At 41.3% G+C, this 23,523-nt stretch overlaps 1 protein-coding gene across 8 annotated transcripts in view; it reads left to right on the forward strand.

The window, feature by feature from the left end:
* The window catches only part of SFMBT2 (Scm like with four mbt domains 2), a 216,865-nt gene that overhangs the window by 24,727 nt on the left and 168,615 nt on the right, over positions 1 to 23,523 (forward strand). For 7 of the 8 annotated variants that reach the window (XM_045186321.2, XM_045186316.3, XM_045186337.3 and 4 more), the window contains exons 2-4: positions 1,495 to 1,643; positions 8,108 to 8,202; positions 10,124 to 10,364. In XM_045186321.2, coding sequence (XP_045042256.2) covers positions 1,544 to 1,643; positions 8,108 to 8,202; positions 10,124 to 10,364 — 436 coding nt within the window. In that variant the 5' untranslated portion in view covers positions 1,495 to 1,543. The remainder of the gene's footprint in view (positions 1 to 1,494; positions 1,644 to 8,107; positions 8,203 to 10,123; positions 10,365 to 23,523) is intronic. The other variant, XM_045186345.3, reaches the window with a different exon arrangement.

Raw genomic sequence — 23,523 nt, forward strand, 5'->3', positions numbered from 1 at the left:
ATGGCCACCTGCTCATCGTCGGGTGGTTTCCCTGCAGATTGCATCAGCCATTGCTCCTGAGGTACCAGTGGCAGTTTGAGATAAACTGGCGAGTGCCGATTTCCACTGTGAAATCCTGGCATAGGTCACGAGCTTTGCTGTCGCCCTGGCAGCCTCTCCTGCCACCGTGTGCAGCTGCATGCGGGGGAATCTCCAAAAGCAAAGATGTCCGCAAATTCGTGTGTCTGTGTCATAATCGGAATGGTGGAGAAATGCTCTTAGGAGTATGCAGTTCTGCCCCTTATCGTGGGGGTACTTTGGTAGACTGATGTCCGTGGGGTAAAATTAGCCAGCCTCAATATTCTAATGCGGGTGTGCCAGTATCATCCAGTCTGAGTAATTTTACAACCCGTTTGTCCATTAAACGGGTTCCTGCATTTGTTGTTGTTTCCATCAAAGCCTCCAGAAACTAAGCGTATCGAGTAATTCACTAGTGATAGGAGATAACTTTGAATTATTAAAAAAAAAAAACGGTTTCTATTTAGGCTTGAATCATTCCTTTAATTTTGACAAAACCTCAAAATATTTTTCAGGGAAGTAATCTGAAGATCACCAGAATGAGTGTGTGTGTTTGTGTGTGTGTGTGTGTGTGTGTTTTAAGAAGGGCATGATATTCTTAAAAGATACTTTACCAGTATGTAAGTGACAAAATATTCCATTTATGTAGCTGCTGATGTACTATTCTTTTCCTTCATATAGCTTTGTCCTTTTCCTGATTTTAACTTTATCTACATGTGAAATGAAAGCAAACATTGAATAAATGAAAGATTAAAACATCCCACATATGACTGTGTCTAACCTCCAACACTATAAATGGCTGACCTTAGTAGGGACTGAGCCTGGGTGTTTTATGGGATGTGACATACTGAACTAGATTACAGGGTTCTGTGAACACTGAGTGTAATTTTGTTTGTTTTACCACCAGTCATGTCAGAATGAAAGTGTGGAATAGTCATGCTATTATAGCAAAAGTCTGATTAGTCACAAAGCTTCATACTTGCAAATGTTGGTACCTTACCTGGTTTTGGTAACCATTGCCTAGGAGACACTGTACATCTTACCTGTGTGTGGGGATGCTGAGGCTGAGGCAGGCTTGGTGCTTTGTGGCATGGAGCAAGAAAGGAGGAAACAGTTGGGGGAGGGTGGAGTGTCTTGCCAATGTTACCAGGGTAGATTAGGTATTGAAATGTAGATTTTATTTCTTGATGAAAAATGTGTCCATTTTAGTGTTGATCATAACTTGTAGAAGATTGATGGCTTTGCTCAGCTGTGACCTTTGTTGTTGACCTTGTGCAGATATGTACTCTTTAGTTTTGATTCTTGGTATTTTCTGTTATTACATTGCATCTTGCACATTATAATGAAATAGTAGCAGCCCTAATAGGATGCTGTTATTTTTGGAGAGTTTGAAATTAGAGTAAGTCTGATTCTTTTTTCTTTGTTGGTTGCCCTTAGGTAATTGTTCCTGCAGGATGAATTAAGGGGAGACCCTTGTCCTTAAGGAATGGAGAGCAGTTTGTCCGGCACCAACATGCCAGACCCCTCATCGTCTCCCTTGGAGAAGCACCCGAGCTCAGCAAATGGCAATGCAGATCTTGATTCAGGTACGATTTTGCTTTCTAGGTCCATCTGACCTTTTGATGTGTTGACCAGAATCTTTCTGAAAATGTTCAGGAAACAATGGGGCATCGTTTCTAGATCTCAAATGCTGCCCCTCTCTAGGATTTGCTATCATATTTATAAGCATATAGCAGCTTGAAATTTGGGCAAAATCTGGTTCAAAATTAATATTACCTATGTACTAGACAGAGCAGGCTAGGTGATAGGTGACAAATCATTTCAAAGTCTCAGGGGCTTACCAAATACATGTTTATAATATTCACACTGTGTAGTTCAGACAGAGTCGGTGGGTGCTCCTTCCACTGCATCCCGCCACAGCACCGTACTGTGCTGCGCCTCCGCAGCTGCCTCGGGCCCATGGATACATGGCAAGGAGAGCTGCGAGGTCTTGCGTCAGTAAATGAATGGTCTTGTTCGGAAGAGACAGGTACCTTTTTTGCTGAGAACCTCTTTTTAAAAATGTATCTATTTTTAAATCACAATTTGCATTCAGTATTATTTTGTATTAGTTTCAGGTGAATAGCACAGAGACTGGACAATCATACACTTTACAAAGTGTTTCCCCCCCGATATTTTTAAATACCTAGCTGGCACCTTACATAGTTAAATATTTTTGACTCTCTTTCCTATGCTGTAATTTATATCACTGTGACTGTTCTGTAACTACCAATTTGTAGTTCTTAATTCCTTCACCTTTCACCCAGCACCGCTCTCGTGTCTCGCTCCCTGCCCCTACGCTCAGAACTTCTCGACCCGAACAAGTCTAGGGAGGCATGGAAACTGAATTCTCTGGCACGTGCCCAGAAAGAGAGGACGGCAAAATATGCCCAAGCACTAGATGCCATGCTCCAAGACTCTCTGTGAGACCTCCAGCATGACTTTCAGAACGCTGCATATTGTGAGAGAAATTTAAGTCATGTGGCTTTGTGCTAAAGTCCTTCTACCTTTAAGAAATCACAAAATGAACGAAATCAAACCAGTCTTTGAATTTTCATATTTAAACAATGAATTTGTAAATGCATCTTTTTTAAAATACTTGCACAAGAAAGAGTTTATTTAAAAAAGTTTTTTTTTTTTTAAGGATTGCACTATTGCCTAGCAGCAGATGAGATGGGGACAGTTGAACTCGCAGAAACATAAAGATTGCTCTGGTGAATTCAGATGTGACAATTGTCCGAAGGAGGTGTGGGGTTTGTTTCCATATTTTGGTGAGACTAGTCAGTGACGGAATTACACATTGCTTGATGTCACTGAATTTACCAGATTATGTTTCTTACATTATATCTTTACCTGAAAAAAATGTGGAAACCCCTGAAATAATTGCTTGAAAGATGTTAGTATCTCTTTCAAAATCAGCTCACTCTCCCCCGTCAGCTATTTTTCTGTATAAAGTAAGAGTGAGAAAAGTTCTAAAAGCAGAGTTGAATCTTTTTCTCCCAGTAGAAATGTGGAACCTCTGTTTCTGAGAGAGCACACTCCCCTAGACTGAAAGTTCAGTCTAGTTATTCTACTTTTATTTAAATACAAATATGCCTTTAAAAAGTCTTTGTTTTGTTTGTTGCGTGAGGTATGTTTTCATGCTAGAGTCCCTGATTTTCACCACGTTTTTGTCGTACACACATCTGACATCTGTGACTCCATTATTTTCAATGGCATGTTTTTAAAACTGTCTAAATGGCAGCCATGCTGTTGACTTTTCATTTTCAGCTGCAGTGTATCTCTTTAGCTGAAGTAGATTCTGAAACTTAGTAATAATACGGTGTCAGGAAAATTATTTGTACTTCATTTTCTTGTGGTTGACCCCAGGAATGGGAGGTGTGAGTGTGGCATCCTGTCCCTGGCTGGGCTGTGCCGCGCCCAGCGCCCATGGACATGCTCACGTCTTGGTTAGTTCTTGCTCTTGTGTGGTGGGAGGCCTGACCCATCTGAGAGGTGAAGGTCTTTAATAGAACTAATAGTTCTAAATAGCTCTAAAGTATCTTAACATTTTTCAGATATTGGTCCTGACTTTTTTTTCTATATGGCTAATCTGTTCTTTCTCCTTGGAATTTCCATTTATGTTTGTGCGGTGAGGAGACTTTTAGATGATGCCACAAAGACAGACTTTCCTAAAGAGGAAACCAACTTAAAGCAGGATCTAAACCCTTGTAGAGGGCAGAGGCTGACTTCTAGTAACTCAGATCTAGTTTTGAACATTTAGACTGTTAAGAGCATACCCAAGTAGGAGTTGTCAAGTAGTTTGTTTTCCCAGGTAGTTCCCATTCCACCTGTTAATACACAAAGTATCTTCTGTCTGCCAGCAGTTGTGTGGCTATTTGGTTCCCGGACCAGCTGTGACATGCTTAGGGGTGGATGGTGTCTTAGACCTTTTCCCGGAAACGTTCAGATGAGGTTTCCGTGTCTGATGAGCAGGAGAAGGCCGACTGAGCTTTCTTCACCTAGTGGTAGGTACATTGAGTCTCCAATGAGGGGCAGCAGGTCCATGACCTTGTGTTCATGGCAGGCATTCTTTAAGTACTTCAGGTGCTGCATGGTTTACCTCTTCCACAACCCAGTGAAATAGCAGGTGGAATTAGACAAGAAGCTGGAGTCACTTGGCTCTTGTATTCAAGCCAGGATTTCGTCTCAGGCATCCGGAGGACTTGGGGCCTTTTGCTCAGAAACACTGAGCTGTGCCTGCCTTTGCAGCACAGCGAGAAGTCACCCTGGATGCATAAGTGCACAAACGCGCACACACCATACACACCCCACACCCGCTCACTCTAGGAGATTCTTTCTGGTCCTCTCCTCCCCTTGTCTCCCATCCCCTCTGCCCGTGTGTTATAAGACATATGACTGCACTTCCCTGACAACTTACCACACGTAAGTGCCTACAGCTCTTCTTGGATCAAATCATGGGGCCAGAGGATGGAAGTCCAGCCTGGTTGCTTCTCATATTTTGGTTTCTGTGTCTTTGGTTCCTCTGTCCCCACGTTCAGCTGCTGCGATCCTGGCACTGATGATCCGTCCCTCTGAAGTGAAAGCTTCCACTTAAAACAAGGACTCTGAGTCTCATGAACAGTTTTCTCATGTTTAGTTTTGCCTCTTTTCCTACGGAGAGCTCAAGTAGTTGGGGTTAATAACTGACTCTAACTCCCATGGATGAAATAGGCACAATGTGAAATGACTCCTCCTCCCGGGACACCACTGGGATGAGCAGGGACAGAGGAACTGAAGGCCTTTCCAGCAGATGAAACGGGAACATGCAGAAGGACATGGACCAGAGCTGGATTTCTGCAACTCCGGGCTTCCCCAGTAGCCCTGATACAAGCAAGCAAAACGTTATGCTCACTCAGTGATGGATAGATTCCTGGGCATAATTTTTCCAGGATGGCTGAATGTAATTTCCTGATGAAGTCTGTAGGTGAAGCATTGTTGCATACTTACAGCGGGCAATCCTGAGTAAAAAGAATTATTCTAGAAACATGGGCTTGATATTTTTGGTGGGGCAGTATTAGCATGTATCAACTGGAGTGCCACAGGCTTTTGTATTCAGGAAGGACACGAATCAACATTCTTCTTAGAGAAATTGGGATCTCTGACTGTTCATGCTGGGAAGGAACTAGTTTTATGTGACTCGATTCTACTCCCTTTCTAAAAAACAGTCTATAGTTGTTGCTTCCCCTAGCTAGGAGATTGGGTCGTTTTCTTTCTTTCTGGAAAGACTCTCTGGAAGTCTGGGTAGCTGAGATAGCCTTGAGGACCTCTGTGCTCTGGTGACTGTCCTTCCTCCCTGGAGTAGTTCTGCAGCTATGAACTCAGATCGGGGATCGGCGTTGGCCAGTCCTATCCGACTTTCATTCCAACTGGGTGTCTGTTTAATATATGCACAACGCAACTTTTTTCTACACCTTATGATGGTATGAATGGATATCAGCAGTGAAAGTAGCAAAGATTTATATTTTTCCTTTCTCTTTCCACATTAAAAAAATATCTGGCACACAGGAAGTGGCTCTGTAAGATTTTGTTCATTTCAAACCTGCCAATTTTCCATGTTTTTATAATTGGGTAGTGATTCTGGGCTTTAATATTCAGCTTTGCAAAATTAGCCTTATTTCGTGGTGAGAAAGTGTACGACCCAAGATTTGATGACTTAAAAAAAGGTGTATGAATCATTTGTTCATTATAGTTTTCACTGTTGAGTAGCTTGCGCTCTCAGTTTCTGTGAGGTATTCTTTTTCTACTCACTGTGAAGTATTCTGGTCTCATAAGTAGCTTTCTGTTTTCTAAAAAGAGTGCCACTAATGAACAAGCCTGTTTTCTTTTAAATCGTGAAATTTTCTAGTAGCTTTTCATAGTCTGTTTTCATTACATCATGGAGAGTGCCTCCGACTGGTTCGTTTGCAGTGGAGGGAGATTGTCAGAGTCTCCTTGATAAAATGTTTATGGGTTTAAGAGGCTTATGAATCAGCAGTAAATATTTGCTCTGGGTTTATGAGACCTCCACTCATAAACATCGTGTGTGTTTATCTGTTGCTCATTGAAGTGTCTTTAGAGAATCGGCTGCTTAGGGCACATGCTGTAGAGGAAGTGTTAATACATTACAGGTTTGAAAAGGCTGTATTGTGAGGAACCCTACATTTTGTATTGGATTTTATTGTTAAATCAGCACACTTCAAGTTACCAGCTGCTGGGCATAAAGGTTTTTAAATGTTTTTAATCGCATTCTAGGTCTGACTTTTGGGGTGCTTATTAAAATATTTTTTTTAGCAAGCAGACAGTAACAGTTTCCTTTAGCACTGTACGTAGTGACACACCCTCGGGAGTTACGACGGTACCTTTTCCTCCCTGGGTTAACTTGAATGAATAAATGAATGAATACCCGAGTGAACATGAAAGCATCTATTGCCTACTATATTGGGGGAAGAGATTGGAAACATAGCTTGTCATGGATTAAAATTTGGTGAAAACAGACATTTTGGGTAAATGCTAGTAGCCTGGATTAGAATTTTATGAATGATAAAGAGCTGCAAGGAATGGTCTCAGTCGAAGTTGAGAAAGTGAGGCTGTGGTCTTACGCTCACCACTGCTCAGGGAGCCCTCCTCTTGTGCCTCTCCCAGCATTCTGCTTCGCCCAGGAACTGAATGCCCCTTTATCCGAAATGTTTCCCTGAAAAGAGCCAGCGGCTCCTGCAGCCTCCAGCTAACAAGGATGCCAGGCAGGTTCCAGCCACTAAGACACAGTGAGGCAAACATAAGGAAAGCAGTCACGTTCTGGAAAACACGTCTGGGTGCCGCCCAGCAGCTCTGTCCACAATTCTGTTGCCCCAGACAGCACTGGACATCGACCACCACGTTCGTTTTTCGATCCATTAGCCAGAGACGTCACACCAGTGCTATTTATTTGTCCAGGTGACCTGGTACAGTATCTGTGGGCAGTTTTTATGTTCTTGGGACATTTGATTATAAACCAGTTGATGGGAGTAGAATTTGAGGAGATGGTTTTAAGCAACTTTGATTTAGAAGACAAATTTGAGGATAACTACCTTTCAACTTAGTATCTTCCGACTTTGCAAAAATTAGTTTCTTCTATCATTTTCATTTTCCGAGACTATGCCAACTATCACAAGACAATTACTTTTCTAACTTCTAACTTAAACATCTTTAGTAGGAGCAAGTAGTGATAGCCTCCAAGAACAAGGCTTTTGTTTCTTAGACCCTCCCATCGCAAATCTCTCTGGCCCACCTGCCAGTGTTTGTGCTTGGCCAGTGAGATAGCCTCTTGCTAGTAGAAGATACACGGTTGGACATTATTGCAAGAAAAGAGAATCTAAACTTCTGAAGCTATTATTGACCTTCATGTTTGGACAGCCCTTACTGCTGTGTGTTCTTACTTTACAATAGTCTTGCAAATCAGCTAAAGTAATGTTTACAGCCGATTAGTTCTTTCCATTTGAAATCATGATGTAACATTTATGTTATCTGTACTGTACTTTTAAAAAGTGTCATTCGGTGTTTTTCAACTACACAGATTATATTTTACATATACAGTCTTGAATGTTTGGGGAATTACTTGATTTCTGATGTTTTTTTCACCTTGTCCTCCAGTCTCCCCAAAGAATGGAGTGTCCATAGTGGCCAAATCCAGACCGATAAACTAACATGCAGCAAATATGCCATGAGACCAATCCACCTCATTTGCCTAAGAGTACTTAATATTACCCTTGACTTTGTTAGGGTATCCCAGCAGAGTTTCTTTAGTGTTTCCTTTCTTCAGTCTCCTGTCTCCAAAACCAGCAAACTAAAGCTATGGAAACAAATTTGACAGTATCCTCCAAAACCATTGAATTCATTTATCACTTGAGTTAAGGATATTCTGGTCTTCATTGGAGGCCAGTACTTTTCCATTCTTCACTCTAGTATTGATGTTCTTGTGTTTTTTGTTTCTTTGGTTTTGGTCTTTCAACAGAAGAAGGTTCAAGCTTGGAGGAAATCGGCTTTAACTGGGGCGAGTACTTGGAAGAAACGGGTGCCAGTGCGGCCCCTCACACGTCGTTCAAACATGTACGTAACCTTCCTTCTCTGTCTGGTCCGCACTCGGGAATATAGCTAAGATTTCTTAGAAATAAAGAAGAGATGGGGAAGTTTGTTTGCTTTTCACTGACAGCTGCAGGCAAGGTGGACTTGGCCCTTACCGCTTATCTCACTGAACACGGGACAGGGCCCAGGGTGGGCGCTCAGTGGGGGAGAAACGGTATGTAGTTTCAACCTTGTCTGTACCTCAAAATGCCCAGTTTGACAGATGTGGCCCTTGCACACGGCTTGAGACAGGTAAGATTGATTAGAATAAATAAAAGCCGGCCAGCTAGGTAAGTAGGTGTAGTGTGTAATGTCTTCTTACGAGGTGTGATGGCTATATATTTTTTATTATGGATTGATGTTTTTATTTTGAAAGGACACATAAAAGTTTTACAGTCTTTTGTGGGCAGATGAGTCAGATTAGAGGAAATATTATAAATATTCAGAAAACATTTGTATCGAGCCAAAAAAAAATCATTGTTAACAATGATTTCTTTGAATAATGCAAATAGCTTGCCCAGCAGAGTGAAAGTCCCAGGAAATTAAAAATTGAGCTTTTTTCAGGTTTTTGCTTCCATTTGAGATTTTGGCAGTATATATTGTTAACAAGGAAAAGACTAAATTTCCAGGATCTAAGTTTTTTGGCATTACTATTGCTTTACTGGACAGAAAAATTTAATTCTGAGAAACTTTTTTTTTCACTGGTCTACCCAGGGCAAAGATTCAGCCTGAGTGCCATTAACAAATTGGGGCATTTTCTCAACCTGTTCTTGTTGTTGGCTCTCTCGCTGAATTAGCGAGCCAGAACTTTGCTTCTTTATTTTAATGCTACATTTTATTGTTTTTGGAGATGAAGTGTTCTTTTGAAAAGAAATTTAAGGCCTTATTAAATTTGCATGACCTTATAAAAGTCAATGACATTCCCAACCCTACTTTTATGCTGACGTTTGTAATGCCGTAATTACTAGTTTGTTATGAATGTGGTTTGGGCCATTTAGTGAAACTGAGGTAAATATTAAAACATAACAGAACTGCAGCTCACCTGGCAAAGAGCGAGGGTAAGATCCCACAAAGCTTCTTACTATTCTTAGATGACTTGTTTAGGTCCCTTGAGGCCGTTTAGGAAAAAGATATTGAGTGACAACTTTTTCCTTTTCTATGTTACCGATAAAATTATCAGTACCTCTCCATATGGAGTAACTCTAGTTCTTTTTAATTCATTCAGTTCTCCCACCTTCCTTTTAATCACAATAGCTCAGGAAACAGAGTGTCTCCAGGCCTATGTGCCAATTTTCAAGGAAAAGCATCAGTGGCCCCATGAATGAGCCATTTGTAATTCCATCATCTCTTTAAGCAGCTGCTATTCCTGGACATCAGATGCCTTAGCATTAGAATGTCTGCTGGGCTGGAAAACTTTCTTTTGGGGAGGAGGGCTGGGAAATATTAACAGACTGTAATCCTTCATTAATAAAAAGAAAATCCGTCCAAGGCTGTACTGCTCACGAAGCTGCCATCAGCCACCTGGAGCTTTTGAGCATGTGGAGAGACCGTTGTCCGTACTGGGATGTGCCGTAAGTGTAGAGCGCACACTGGATTTTGGATTGGAAATGGAGAATGTGAAAGCTCTCATTAATGTATTTTATGTCAATCATATCTTGAAATGGTGACATTTGGGATATTTGAGTTAAAGAAAATATTGAAGTTAATTTTATCTGTTTTATCTATTTAATGTGGCTACTGGGACATTCAGCATCACATTTGTGGCTCTCATTACAGTTCTCTTAGTGCTGTTTTAGAGCAACAGAAATTCCCTTTTTATGTGCCGTGTTTTTAAACAATTCTGGTAATTTTCTGGATGTGTATGTCTAGTACAATAATGGGTTTCTTGTGTTTCTGCTTCCTGAAGGTTGAAATCAGCATTCAGAGCAACTTCCAGCCGGGGATGAAATTGGAAGTGGCCAATAAGAACAACCCGGACACGTACTGGGTGGCCACCGTTATCACTACCTGTGGGCAGCTGCTGCTCCTGCGCTACTGTGGTTACGGGGAGGACCGCAGGGCCGACTTCTGGTGTGATGTGGTGATAGCCGATCTGCACCCCGTGGGGTGGTGCACTCAGAACAACAAGGCCCTGATGCCCCCGGATGGTAAGCTCCCTGCTGGCCCACATTTTGGAGACTTTGGGTTTCCAGGCCATCCTTATTCATGATGCTTGCAGGGAAAACCTTGCAGGGATTCTATAACCGATTTAGTGGGAAGGTCTAGCACCTTAAAAATTGCTTCCTGAGTTTCACTAGCATAGTGGCGCCAGAGTGAGAGGGAACTTGGGTGCATTTTTGGATGTCCAAACTTATCCTGACAACTGAGCCAAGCATGGCCTTTAGGAGACAAAAGCTCTGGAACCTGATTTTGGAGGTAGCAGAGGCTGAGATTGAGGTCTTGTTCTCCATTACTGATTGATTATGTTGCTTTTCTTTTGCTTTGGAGACTTGACATTTTGTATAGTGCCATAGGGCTTCAGAAACAGGTCTCTCCAGTTTTAATCTCTCCTGTTGTGGGGAGACTGTCAAGGTGTGATGCATGTAGAAAACCAGACAGATGAGGAGACATGACATTACTCTTAAGGGAATTGTCAAAGCTTGTATACATAAAATCTATTCAGTGGCTAGAAAACCATGGCCATTTTACTTCCCAGGGCCCATATGGTAACATCTGAAAGATTTTTGACTGTGAGAGGGAAAGGGGAAAGAAGCTCCCGGCATCTGGTGGGAGGAGGCCAGGATGCTGCTAAACATCCTACAATGCAGAGGACAACGCTCCCAACAAAGAATTATTAGGCTTGAGCTGTCATAGTTGAGAAACCCTGCTGTAAACGAATGGGGCAGCCTATTACAAATGTATTAAAGGACTCATCTGATCCTGCGAGTGAAAAAACTGAGTCACCAGGTATTTCGACCTCAACACCCTGTCTTCTGTGTTTCATTACATGATGGTGGCAGCGGTCACACTTGAAGACTTTTGATGCTAATTCTCAAGCGTGGGTAATGTCCTCTTAGCATCTGGCTGCCACGTTTAGCTTTGCATGGGTATTTTTATTTTGAAGAGACACATACAGTTTTAGAGCTAAAATCCAAGGTTCAGTGTGTCCACCATATTCACAGTTGCTTTTGCCTTTCAGAACAATTGCATTTTATCTTCTTTTTTAAGTTCTGATATATGTTTTCTGATAGTTGGAAATGGACCATAGTTTTTTACCACCCTTTTTATGAATAATTGAGAGCCTACTAAGTAGTGGGGTCATAATACGTGCGTGGAGTTTGAGTTGCATTTATGGGACATGTGTAAGGATTGAATTTGTTGCCTTGGCCTTAGCTAACATCTTGACCCTTAATTTGTCAGAAGAGAGAAAGGCCCTTCTTTCTTTACTGCTTGCTTTGGGTCTTTGTATGTGCTCTCTCCTCTGCCTAGGAGCCCTCGCTCACCTCTTCCTCCTCCAGCTGGCAGCTTATTTGATCGTTTCCTCGGGCAACTGCGGTCAAGCCTATCTATCTGTGCTCACAGGATCTTGTGTACCCTCAATGTTGATCATGTTTGCAACTGTGCCCCCAGGTCACCAGGTTGTGCAGCCACTGTCACTGTCTACTTCCAGAGCATTTCCACCACCCCATAAATAAACCCCGTCCCCATTCACAGTCGCTCTCCATCCTCCCCTCCCCCCAGGCCCTGGCAGCAACCACTAAGCTACTTTCTGTTTCTGTAGACTTGTTTATTCTGGACATTTCTCACATATGGAATCATAGAGTATGTGGCTTTTTGTGTTTGGCTTCTTTTACTCAGCATATTTTATTCAAAGACACCCATCTTGTAGCATGTATCGGGACTTTATTCCTTTTTATAGCTGGATCATATTCCATCGTATGGCTAGATCACATTTTGTCTGTCCGTTTGGCCATGGGTGCACATCTGGGTGCAACTGTACTTTGAATCGTGTGGTTCTCTGAATGTTCGTATAGAGGACGTATCCCCTCACCCCCACTCCCCGTACTGGTTGTGTCTTTGTAGAAGTGTGAGTCTTTATTTCTGACCTCAGTTGAGGGGTACTTTTCAGGTGAGTGCCGGAGAATGGTTGTTATTGTGTTAGGCTTTATTTTATTTATTTATTTATTTATTTATTTATTTATCCTCACCTGAGGAGATTTTTAAAAAATTACTTTTAGAGAGAGAGAGAGACAGACAGACAGACAGACAGCCATTGATGACATCAGTGTGAGAGAGGAACATCAATTGCTTGCCTTCTCACATATACCCTGACTGGGGTTCAGATCTGCAGCCTGGATATGTGCCCTGACCGGGGATGAAACCCGCCGCTTCGTGGTCTGCGGGATGATGTTTCAACCAGCTGAGCCATACCGGCCAGCCTGTGAGGCTTTATTTTTAACTCCTGTTCTCGTTCTGCAAGAGCCAATAGTTGGGTGAACACGGTACCGTGATGCCTGCAGTAATACTCGCTTCTCTTAGTCCCAGGCCCAGCCTGAGCTGTGCCTTAAGTGACATTTTAATGTGTTTATGTTTACCCTTTTTACAAAACTTTAAGTGGATAGTTCATTATTGGTAAGTACAGTCCTGTACAGCAGATCTCTGGAACTTTTTCATCCTGCATAACCGAAACTTTGTGCCTATAGATCAGTAACTCCCCGCGGCCACCACCATTCTGCTCTCTGCTAAAAGGAGTTTGGCGGCTTCAGATGCCTCAAATAAGTAGCATCATGCAGTGTGTGTCCTTTTGTGACTGGTTTATTTCACGTAACAAAATGTCCTCAAGGCTCATCCATGTGGTAGCTTGTGACAGGATTTCCTTCTTTTTAAAGGCTGAATAATATTCCATTGGGCTTTGATTTAAAACAGCCACTGAGGCGAGAAGATTTAACATACAATTATTTAATTCAGCTATGATTTCTGGTCTGTCATAGAGCAAACCAGACTTGATGGATGAGTTGTACTGATGGAATTTTGTGAAAATAACAGTTCTAGTTAGAAAATTAGAGTAAGTCCCATTTGCCCAGCTCTACACACAAAGGCTGCGTAGATAGGCCTACACTCACCTGAGAGGGTACAGGCAGACTTGCAGTAATTCCAGGGAGCCAATGCACACCTGGGGGCACTGTGGGAGGGGGACTCAGCAGGAGACCCAGAGGTAGGTCCCCGCGTCTGGCTCCAGCCTTGCCTTTCACTGTCCTTGCTTACCTCATCCATGCATGACTCACTCTTAAAGTTTGACACTAGTAGCTAAATGCCCTTGGAAAGGATGTGAGATGGTTTTACTTCATAGATAATTTGCTGAATAGTTTTTTAGAGAGAAGTCCCAGGGTACTGAATTTTAACACTGTTAAGAGCTATTTGGTTCACTTTGTAAAAATCCATGCTGTGGCTTGAGAAAGAAGGCATAGTTTGTTCATCAAGTCTTTCTCACTTGGATGAAAAATGTGGCCACAGTCTCAGTTTCAGAAACACTGTCAAATTTGTTTCCTACTGACTTCATGCTATTAGGCAAGACACAGACACACTTAAAGTGACAAAGTCAAAGTGAGGACTGGGAAAACCCTGTGTAGAGGGGAACCACTAATGCGACTGGAAGATTGGAAGGCTCTTCACATGGTACCAAGCTATACTAATTTTGAGAATGTCTTTATTGTTCATTTTAAAGAACTTTAAAAAAATTTAGTAGGTAGTCAATATGACTTGGACTCTTCAGTGCAGAGAACAGAGTCAGGAAATAGCAGGTTCATGGGGCAGAAGGTTTTATTGATTGCTGTAGTACAGGATAATTACTGCTTTGTAGCCAGAAAGCACTTGTTCCACTGGGAGTTGTAGAATCTATTTTTGAACAAGGATTCTTGTTTCTGTGGTTTTCTGTTTTAGAGAGTTAATATGATTGTAAGTTCTACAAATATACCTGCTTGATCTTTCTGGTGGTTAAACTTGAAAGGCATTGTGGAATATGCACCCAAATTAAAGCAATCCATGACACACAATGCTTTTGCTTGACATGTTCCATGGTGGTAGAGAGATTTCTTACTGATCCCAGGACTCAGGGTGGGTGGGGTTGTATAAAGGGAGGAGCCTCACAGTTGGAGCGAGGATGTGGGGTTCTTATCTTGCCCCTGCCATTAATTGAGCATGGATGAGGCCCCCTCAATTTTTGCATCTTGGAAATGAGGAGGTTATAGTGTACTGTAATCTCTTAAGAGCTTTCCAATCGACATGCCCTGGTTTGTGATCCTTGTCAAGGAAAGGAGGAGGAAAAAGGTGCTACTTTGCTATTGTATGCACTAGCAATGGAATTTGTTTTGGAATTCAGATCTACGGAAACCTAGTCCAGACATCTGTGTGGAGCACAGAAGTGAAGTTCCTAGGTTACCACTGGGGATGATGAAGTTTCAACGGATTGAAGTACAAACTAGGTAGGGAAGGGTCCATCATTACCAGCAATGGATAGAATTTAGCTCACTAAGGGTTGTGGACTCTGGTTTCCCTGTGAAACCTGGAGAACCAGCAGTAACCTCACCTGCATGAGAAAGATCAGTGCAACTGGAGTTGAGTCATTTGTTATGGACATGAGGGCTTCAAAATACGATTGGGCTCAGCGAGACAATGGGAGCCTGGGGAGGTTTGGGCAGAAGGGAGAGGATTGCCCTGCGTGGTCAGACTAAGGTTGCAGTGCTCAAGATCTTTTAGGATGTTTGGGATGGTCCGAAGTTGTCTTACGTCTTCTGAAACCATCACATTGAAAGAGACTCATTTTATTATTTTTGATGATAGCTTTACCAAGCCTGTAACATTCTTCACAGTCTCTTATTTTCCTTCCTTGCTCTTTTAAGTGAACTTAATCTTTGAATTAATACAAACCATCATTGTTACTTCAAATGTTACGAGAAGGAAACAGCAGGGCAGCAGACAGAACGCCACTAACAAGGACATGTTTAGAGAGACCTGGGTTTAGCGGCCAGCTGGTCCTTCCAGGAGCAGTGCTCCTACTCCTGAGCTAATCAGCACTGATCTTTCACATTAAAAGTATTAAGAAACATACTACATTAAAGCACCACTAAGTGTAGTGGAGGATTAGCTCTTATTAGAGTTGCAAAATGTAAAATGTTTTGGCTTAGTAAATCAATAAGGCTTGATTTATTCATAAGCACATGCAAAGCTCACAAAGGGAAGCTGACAAATAATCATTGTTTATGGTGATAATGTAAGAAAGTCATTTAATCCAGTATTGTTGCGCCGCCGTTTATCGAGAAGGAGCAGCAATGCCTGTTGATGTCTGGGGTTGGGGAGCTCTGGGGTTCCAGCAGGTATCTGCTGAGCCCCTGACTGCCAGCTTGCAGGTAAACGTGTGTGGTGATGCCGGTCTGCAGAAACTCCTTGGCTTCTGCACTGAGAAGTATTTATGTGTGCTTTCTACTGTTGCAGTAAAAGTATTGGAATTAGGTGTCTTAGGAATCATGTCACTAATTTTTATTTTCCCCATTATGAAAACTCCGTAATTTGAATTGCAAACTCTGCAGTCTTGCCAGAATGACTCTATTTACCGTTCAAAGTTGAATCAAAATTACTGGAGTTAGTTATTATATAACTTATTTGAATAAAGGGATGTTTATTCATGAAGCGTTAGGGAAAAGTGTGAATATGGCCTTATGTTATGCGAGTAGATCCTGCCAGGTTCTGAAGCCTGGTGCTGGGACTGTTTGGGGGACTGCTGTTTTTACTGTCTTGATGGCAAAGTAAGCGATGCTGGCAGGTGGTGCACAGGACTGTAAAGTGATTGGATGGCTGCCCTTACTAGTCCATCACTATTGTTTAGCCGCAGACTCTGAGCAGATTTTGATTGTGCTATATGAGACTATCAGTGTTTACAGTTCATTTTTTATCATTTAATGTGACATTTTAGTAACACTAATGCAACCTACACAATCGCATTGTTTTCATTTTTGTATTAATAAGAAAACTAAGTATGTATGCTAAAAACTCAAAGAGCAAAATTAATCCAAAGTGGAGTTGAGGGAAGCACAGGGATAAATTCACTGGTCATTAGATATTTTAACCTCGAGAGAAACAACACGCTGCTGTAAGAGGGGGTAGGATGTGTTGTGTTGGCCGAAAAGTTCGTTTCGTTTTTTTCTGTAAAATAAGAGACACATTCTTCATTTTCACCAATAACTTTATTGATTTGGATATTTTGAGTGTGTCGGCTATCTCCCATGTGGTGTAATGTTGATTGTTCTCAATCAGTGTCTCGATTTGATCGCTGTCAACTTCAGCTGGTCCACCAGACCATGAAGCATCGTCCAGTGAGAAATCTCCAGCACGAAACTTTGCAAACCACTTCTGACATGTTCGGTCAGTCACAGCTTCTTCTCCGTACACTGTACAAATCTTTTCTTGTGTTTCAGTTGCGTTTTTACCTTTCTTGAAATAATAAAGCATAATGTGCTGAAAATGTGGCTTATTTTCTTCCATCTTTGATATTAAAACGGCCACACAAAAATTCATCAGTTTTGATAAGTTTTTTTTAAATGCACACTGACATGACAGCTGTCACAATACAATCTAACAAAATTCTTTCAAATGAAGTTAAAGATAAGTAAGCGCTACTAGAGCCATCATATGGAGAAAAACAAATGAACTTTTTGGCCAGCCCAGTATTTCATAAGTATGACAGCAGATAGACTAAAAGTGGTAGATATATATTTAAAAAACTGAGTTAGTATCCTATTGTCAAAAAGCCATTTTTGGTAACGATGTGTGAAAGAAGGAATATTCAGTTAGGAAATACAGTGGTCCTTTTTCTCTAGGTACTTAATGGCCCTTTTAGAACAATACAGGTGGTTTTGAGTCCTGTCTGATCAGGTGGGGAACCTCTGTACAGATTCATCATGATGTAGACCACAGTGGACTTGGTTTGCAGATGTATGTGTGTGTTTACATGTGTGATGAGCACACATCTGTGTGTGTGCACAGACCTGTGAGCATCTATGTGCTTGCATGTACACATGGGTATGCATATGGGTGTGCATTTGCATCTGACCATGTGTGTGCATTTGCATGTGTGGATGAGCATGTGTTTGTATGTTTACATGAGACTGTGTGTATGTTTTGACCTAACCAGTATTTTGAAATAATTTTGGTATTTACCATTTACAAATCACTTCATTTAAAAGTCTGAGTTATCCTCATCTCTTGAAAACTTAGATGATGCAGACACATTGGACCTGCATTCCACAGGACAGCCCTTAATGGAGCATCTGCCTCTTCAGATGGCCGTTTGCTTGCTCTCCAGACCTCCTAGTCCCTGCCTGGGCCTTCTTATCTGCTCTGGCTGTGTGGGCATCTGGGCTAATACCTCGAATGTGGGGCGTGGAGCAGGAGAGCCTCTGAGTGCGTGACCTCAAGTTTCCGAGGCTCTATCTTACAACACCAGTTCACCAAATATTGTTAAGTTTTCCTTCAGCTCAAAAATGTTTTGAATTAAAGAATCCAAAGAGCAACGAATGAGACTTAGAAAGAGCTCTGAATAAGTGCACTTCATGAACAGAACCGTAAGAAAATGTGAGTTTTTGCTTAGGTCTGTGAAAGGAAAAACAAAGACCAAAAAAAATGAAGGCAGAGTAACTGGTCCTCTATAAATCAAAAACCTTTGTACAGGTAGTGAGGTACAACTATTGGTTTAGGAGTAAAAAATTATAGTCTTTTTCTCTTATAGATCCTTGTTTGGTATTTGTATTTATCTTTTGAAACTCACTATATACTACATATTCCTTTATCATTTTCTTTCCCAGTGTATAAATGAATCATGAATTTTAGCATGTTTGTGCCATGGCTCTCCAATTAAAAACAGTTTCTCTCACCCACCAAATAGTTTTATTGTGTGTGTACTGTGTGCTAAGTAACCAAATTTAACCCCAGAACAACCTTGTAAACTGGCTGGTAATATTTTTGTTTTACATTTTTAAAAAAATGTGTGTTGGAAAGGTAAATAACTTGTCTCCAGGTCAGTAATCCTGAAGTAGATTTTTAAGCTAAGAGCACAAATTTCCCCCAGTTTTGAAATCAGTGCTCTGAAAATAGCAGGGGTCAGTAAATATTTGTTTATTGACTTCATGTGTCAATAAGACTTTAGAATGTTCAGACTTGAAATATTGGAAACATATTACTAGGAAAAGTTGTAGAATTTGGCTCCTTGTGATTTTTAAGAAGAGGGTGGAAAGTTACTTGTCCAGAATGTTTTCCATTTTGTCAGTTTTGGAGGCAAATAAATGGAAGAGATTAGGTCTGCAGCTTCCTTGACAAATGGTAATCATGAGATTATGTAAAGTTATGTAAATTGAATCAGATGCTATTTGGGTTTTTCTGCACTACATGAAAACTGTAAGCACAAAGCAGTACTATAAGATTTTCCTTTTTGGTGTTAGTCATAAATGAATTTATTTTCTCTTCTTAATCCAGCAGCATGTGTACTTAAAATCGAGCATGTGTTTAATTCTGTGTGAAATGTGGGAGGAGTTGGTTCTGTGGATTCTTTTCCTCATTGTTAATCCTTCCTCTCCTCAACTGTCAGAGCTCCTTCTCCTCTGTCTGCTCTCCTCCCTCCTGCCTCCACTTCCCTATCTGGAGATCCCGGCCTGGGCTGCTTCCCACTCGGCTCAAATGATGGCCTTCTGTTCACGGGGGCTCAGCTAGCATCAGCCCCAGTTCTTGTCCTGGGTCATGGATCTGTTTTCTAAATTTTTAAAAAATTGTTTATGCTATTACAGTTGTCCCAATTTTTCCCCTTCTGCTCCCCTCCCCCCCCCTTTTTAAACCCTCACTCGAAGATATGTTTATTGAGAGAGTGAGAGAAACATGGATGTGAGAGAGAAACATCAATTGGATGTGACCTCCTGCATGTGCCCTGGCCGGGGATTGAACCCCCAACTTTTGGTGCACAGGGCGACACTCCGACCACCTGAGCCCACCCGGCCAGAGCTGGTTAGACACTTTAATGCCCCCAATGGGTGAGTGGTGTATAGAGCCTGTGGGAGAAGCCTGGAGTCACTTTTGCACAGGCACGCCTTCCTTGGCACGGCTTGCCCTCTTGGACCTCTGCTGGTTCCAGCCCCGACCCTGCTTGTTGACCTCCCGTCTTTCCTATCCTGAGTCAGGAGCCCTTAGTGCCGTCTGTCCACTCTCCATTATGCCTCTGACTGTCCTCTAGCCTGTTGAACTGGCAAGCTGTCCCACTTCTCTTCCTGCCCTGAGCTCTTGAATAGGCCCTGACTTCCTGCTGCATCTCACTGTCTCCCACATGGCTCCAGGTTTCAGGGCCGTGCTGACCTGCCAGGCTCTGTCTCTATCCTAGGGCCATATCTTCAATCTAGAGGTGTTTCTTCATCCCATGGCCATGCTGACCTTTCAGGTCCATGCCTACCTCTCAAGGCCATGCCTTCAGTCAGGGTCATGCTTTCATTCCAGAGGCACGCTTCAATTTCCAGGGCTATGCTTGCATTCAAGGCCGTGCTGACTCTCCAAGGGTGTGCCTTCTTTCTACAGTCTACTGACCTAGGGCAATGCTTCTGTTCTATGCAGAATCTTCAACAGTTATACACAGTGGCTGAGGAGTATATTATAATGTTAAGCAAATTTGTTTTTGTTTCACAAAATTAAACAAAATATTTTACAATATAAATTCATGCTCTCACACACATCTAGTTTTAGACATGACATTTGAAGTGTGACATTGACTTATCACATTGGCAGAGTTACCACATTGGCAACTGGATAGATACTGAATGCTAGAACTGTGGATAGTTTTATTGCTGTAAACACATTTAATAAAATTAAAATCTCAAGCCTTGGGTGGGTGGTTCTGTTGGTTGGAACATCATCCCAAGTACCAAGTTTGCAGGCTTGATTTACTGGTCAGGGCACAGGCCTAGATTTTGGGTTTGATCCCTGGACGGGGCACTTAGGAGGCGACCGTTCAGTGTTTCTCGCATCAGTGTTTCTCTCTCTCTGTCTTGCTCTCCTCCCTCTCTTCCTCTCTCTCTAAAATCAATACCCATATCCGCAGATGAGGATTTAAAAAAAGATTAAAATTTCCAAAAAATTTTATTTAAATATTTTAGATAAAAAATTTAGTATTCACTAGTTATAATTTATAATTTTAATATTAATTTTATTAGCTAATTTAGAATACTTAGAGGGAAAGTAACTTTTTAAGACATAAAAATTTAAAATTTCAATTTTTGCACTTTATATTTTTGATTAAAATTATCACAATTATATACACTGGCTATAACTATATTTTATGTTTTAATCTCTGGTGATTTCTGTGAATAGAATATAGATTATGGGAAAGTCTTGGATTTCTTAAAACTAGATAGTTAATGATTTCTCTGAAATGAAAGCAAGGAAAGAAATTTTATGGAATAAATATGTAAAAAATTATGAATTATGCAAGTCTTTATTTCATTACTCATCCAAACATTGCCAGCCCATCAACAGAACACCCAGACATGTGTCATAATTAAAGTTAGGGATCTCTGGCATTTTGCCAACTTACAGTCATATGTAAATTATAGCTTTTTACATACTTTTTGGTTCTGTCATTATGAAGCTATATTTGTCAGTATAGGAGGATGGGATGTACTTTTGCTCCACAACCTGTTCGCTTGATGAGTAACTTTAAAATGTTTCCGCATACGGTATGTGGATCTGCATTTATACTCTTGCCCGGGTTCTGTACCTGTTATGGGTGGACCTGTTCGAGGTTTCCACAGTGGATTTCTCACGTCTTCTGTGGACTGGATGTCTTTCCATAGGTCAGTGGCCTGTCTACTTAGGGACTCAGTTTCTAGATCCCTCCCATTCTGTCTCTTCCCTGAAATGGACCATTGGTGTCCTTTCCTGTCCACTTGAGAGAAGAATGTCACTGTGGCACGTTGCCTTTGGGACACTGAACACGAAATATCAAGTGCTTTAAGTGAAGCCTCATTTACTCAAATCTCATAGCATCCTTCCAACCATAACATTACAGAACAAATCACAGTAGTCCTCCCTTACTCACTGTCTCACTGTCCACAGTTTCCGTTACCCAGTCAGCTGTGGTCCGAAAATGAGAAATGGAAAATCTCAGAAATAGAAAATATATAATTTTTACATTGTGCACTGTTCTGAGTAATGGGCTGAAATCTACCCCCTTCCAGCTCTGCCTCACCTGGGATGTGAATCACCCCTTTGTCCAGCGTCTCCTGGCTGGGCACACACCCTGCTTGTCAGGCACTTAGTAGTCGTCTCAGTGATCAAATCGGCTACCAGAGAGACAGCATTTCACGTAACTTTTATGACAGTACTGTTAGAGTTGTCCTGTTTTATTATTAGCCATTATTGTTCATCTCTTACTGTGCCTAATTTATGAGTTAAACTTTATCACAGGAATGTGTATATAGGAAAACCCATAGTATACACAGAGTTTGGTACTGCCCACGGTCGCAGGCACTCACTGGGGGTCTTCAAATGCAGGCCCCTTAGATAGGGGGCTACTGTACCTTCTATGTTTAATCAGCAAACTTGATGTTGTTATTTTAGTTGTTTTGATAAGGACTAAAATAATTAAGCAAAAAGAAGATTTTTATTTAATAGAGACATTTTTTAAAGTTAGCTATATATTATATTATTTATTTACAGGTAGTTGGTATACAATATTATATTAGTTCGAAGTGTATAATACAGTTATTTGACATTTATATACCTTACAGTGCAGTCACCACACTGTGTCTAGTAATCACCTGTCACTGTGCAAACTTGTTGCTACAGAGTAGGATGAGATGAGCAGTGAAAGACTGATGGGAATAAAAAGATACTACCTTAGGGTACGAGTCTGAGGGGTGTGGAATGGATCTATGATTTTAAGGAGAAGGAGGAACATTATACCAATGGACAGAGTAGTGCTTATTCATGCCTACATGAAAATGCATGGTGGAAGGGGTCGGATCATTGTATTGAATGTGTTTATGGGAGCGGTACAGTCATTTTATTCAAAATGCCATACGTATAGTACATGGGAAGTGACATTTTTTGCAACTATTTGAATGAATACAAAATTTTATAATGCCGAATTGAAAATGTGAGGGGGAACATTAGTTTTTCAAAATTATTTGAAAGGGGTATGTGAGACAAAAAATGTAAAGAATAGTGATATAGACAGCCATGTTAGATGAAAAGCCATTCTGAAAAGCTGATTAATCCTTACCTGGGCAAATACTTGGCCATGACAGGAATCTGGAAGGTGTACATTTGCCCAGAGCAGTCATTGCCTGAGCCTTGCGGTGTATAAATATTTTGAATATGCCCCTTTGTCCATCCTGGATGGGATGAGCTGTGACTTGTCCTATACCCATCTCTGGTCCCTTGCAGTCCCTGACTCTGGATTTTTAAAGATGGTGCTTTTCCTACAGCCCTTCTTGTTCCTTCACTAAGACAGTTTTTCATACAATTTTGGTATTTAGAAGTTCTCAGGGCTTTGAAAGGATTTATCATAATTGGACTTTTCTTTAAGTTATTGGATTCCTTTGGTAATATATGAGCAAGTCTTCCTCCAGCTTCTTTGCTGATGGGAAACTTAGAGGTGGCAGAAGAGAGATCTTGGGATGATGGGGAAGAGCCCATTCATGAGTACCAGCAACTGGTTTGGTCCATAAAGGACACTACTGTTGCCATAGAGATGGAAAAATTTTTGTCAATCTATGAAGGATTATTTATTGAGGTTTTACTATGAACCCGATGTTTTTCTGGTGGGATTATACAAGATGGTAATATTAAGTATTTATATGAAGCACATTCATAATGCAGTTAGCTTTTGGCCCTTGGCGTGCACTCAGAAGAACTTATTTTTGGAAATGGATGTTTTATACAGAAACTGCCAATGTACTTACTTACTTGTCAGTCATTTCTGCTTTGGCTGTTCACTCCTGAAGATTTTACTCTTGTCTTGCTAGGAAGTATCAGAAGTTAATTTGAAATTCTAATCTGTGGAAACTGGGTGATATCTCTCTTCTTGTCCTCGTGGGACAGCTTCTCTGAGACAGCACTTCTTTTGAATTTTTTAAATTTGTCTTTTTTATGCTAAGCACTTTTCAAGGTTGGTTAAACGCCTGTAGTGGAAATTTATAAGAGCTGGAGGCTAACCTGATTGGTAATGGCAGCCTGACCCCAAACTTCTGTGGGGTCCCCTGGTGGCTAAATGGAAAGCTTCCTCTGGTCTGTATTCTG

Source organism: Desmodus rotundus, chromosome 4, assembly GCF_022682495.2.
Source record: "Desmodus rotundus isolate HL8 chromosome 4, HLdesRot8A.1, whole genome shotgun sequence".
Classification (NCBI taxonomy): Eukaryota; Metazoa; Chordata; class Mammalia; order Chiroptera; family Phyllostomidae; genus Desmodus; species Desmodus rotundus.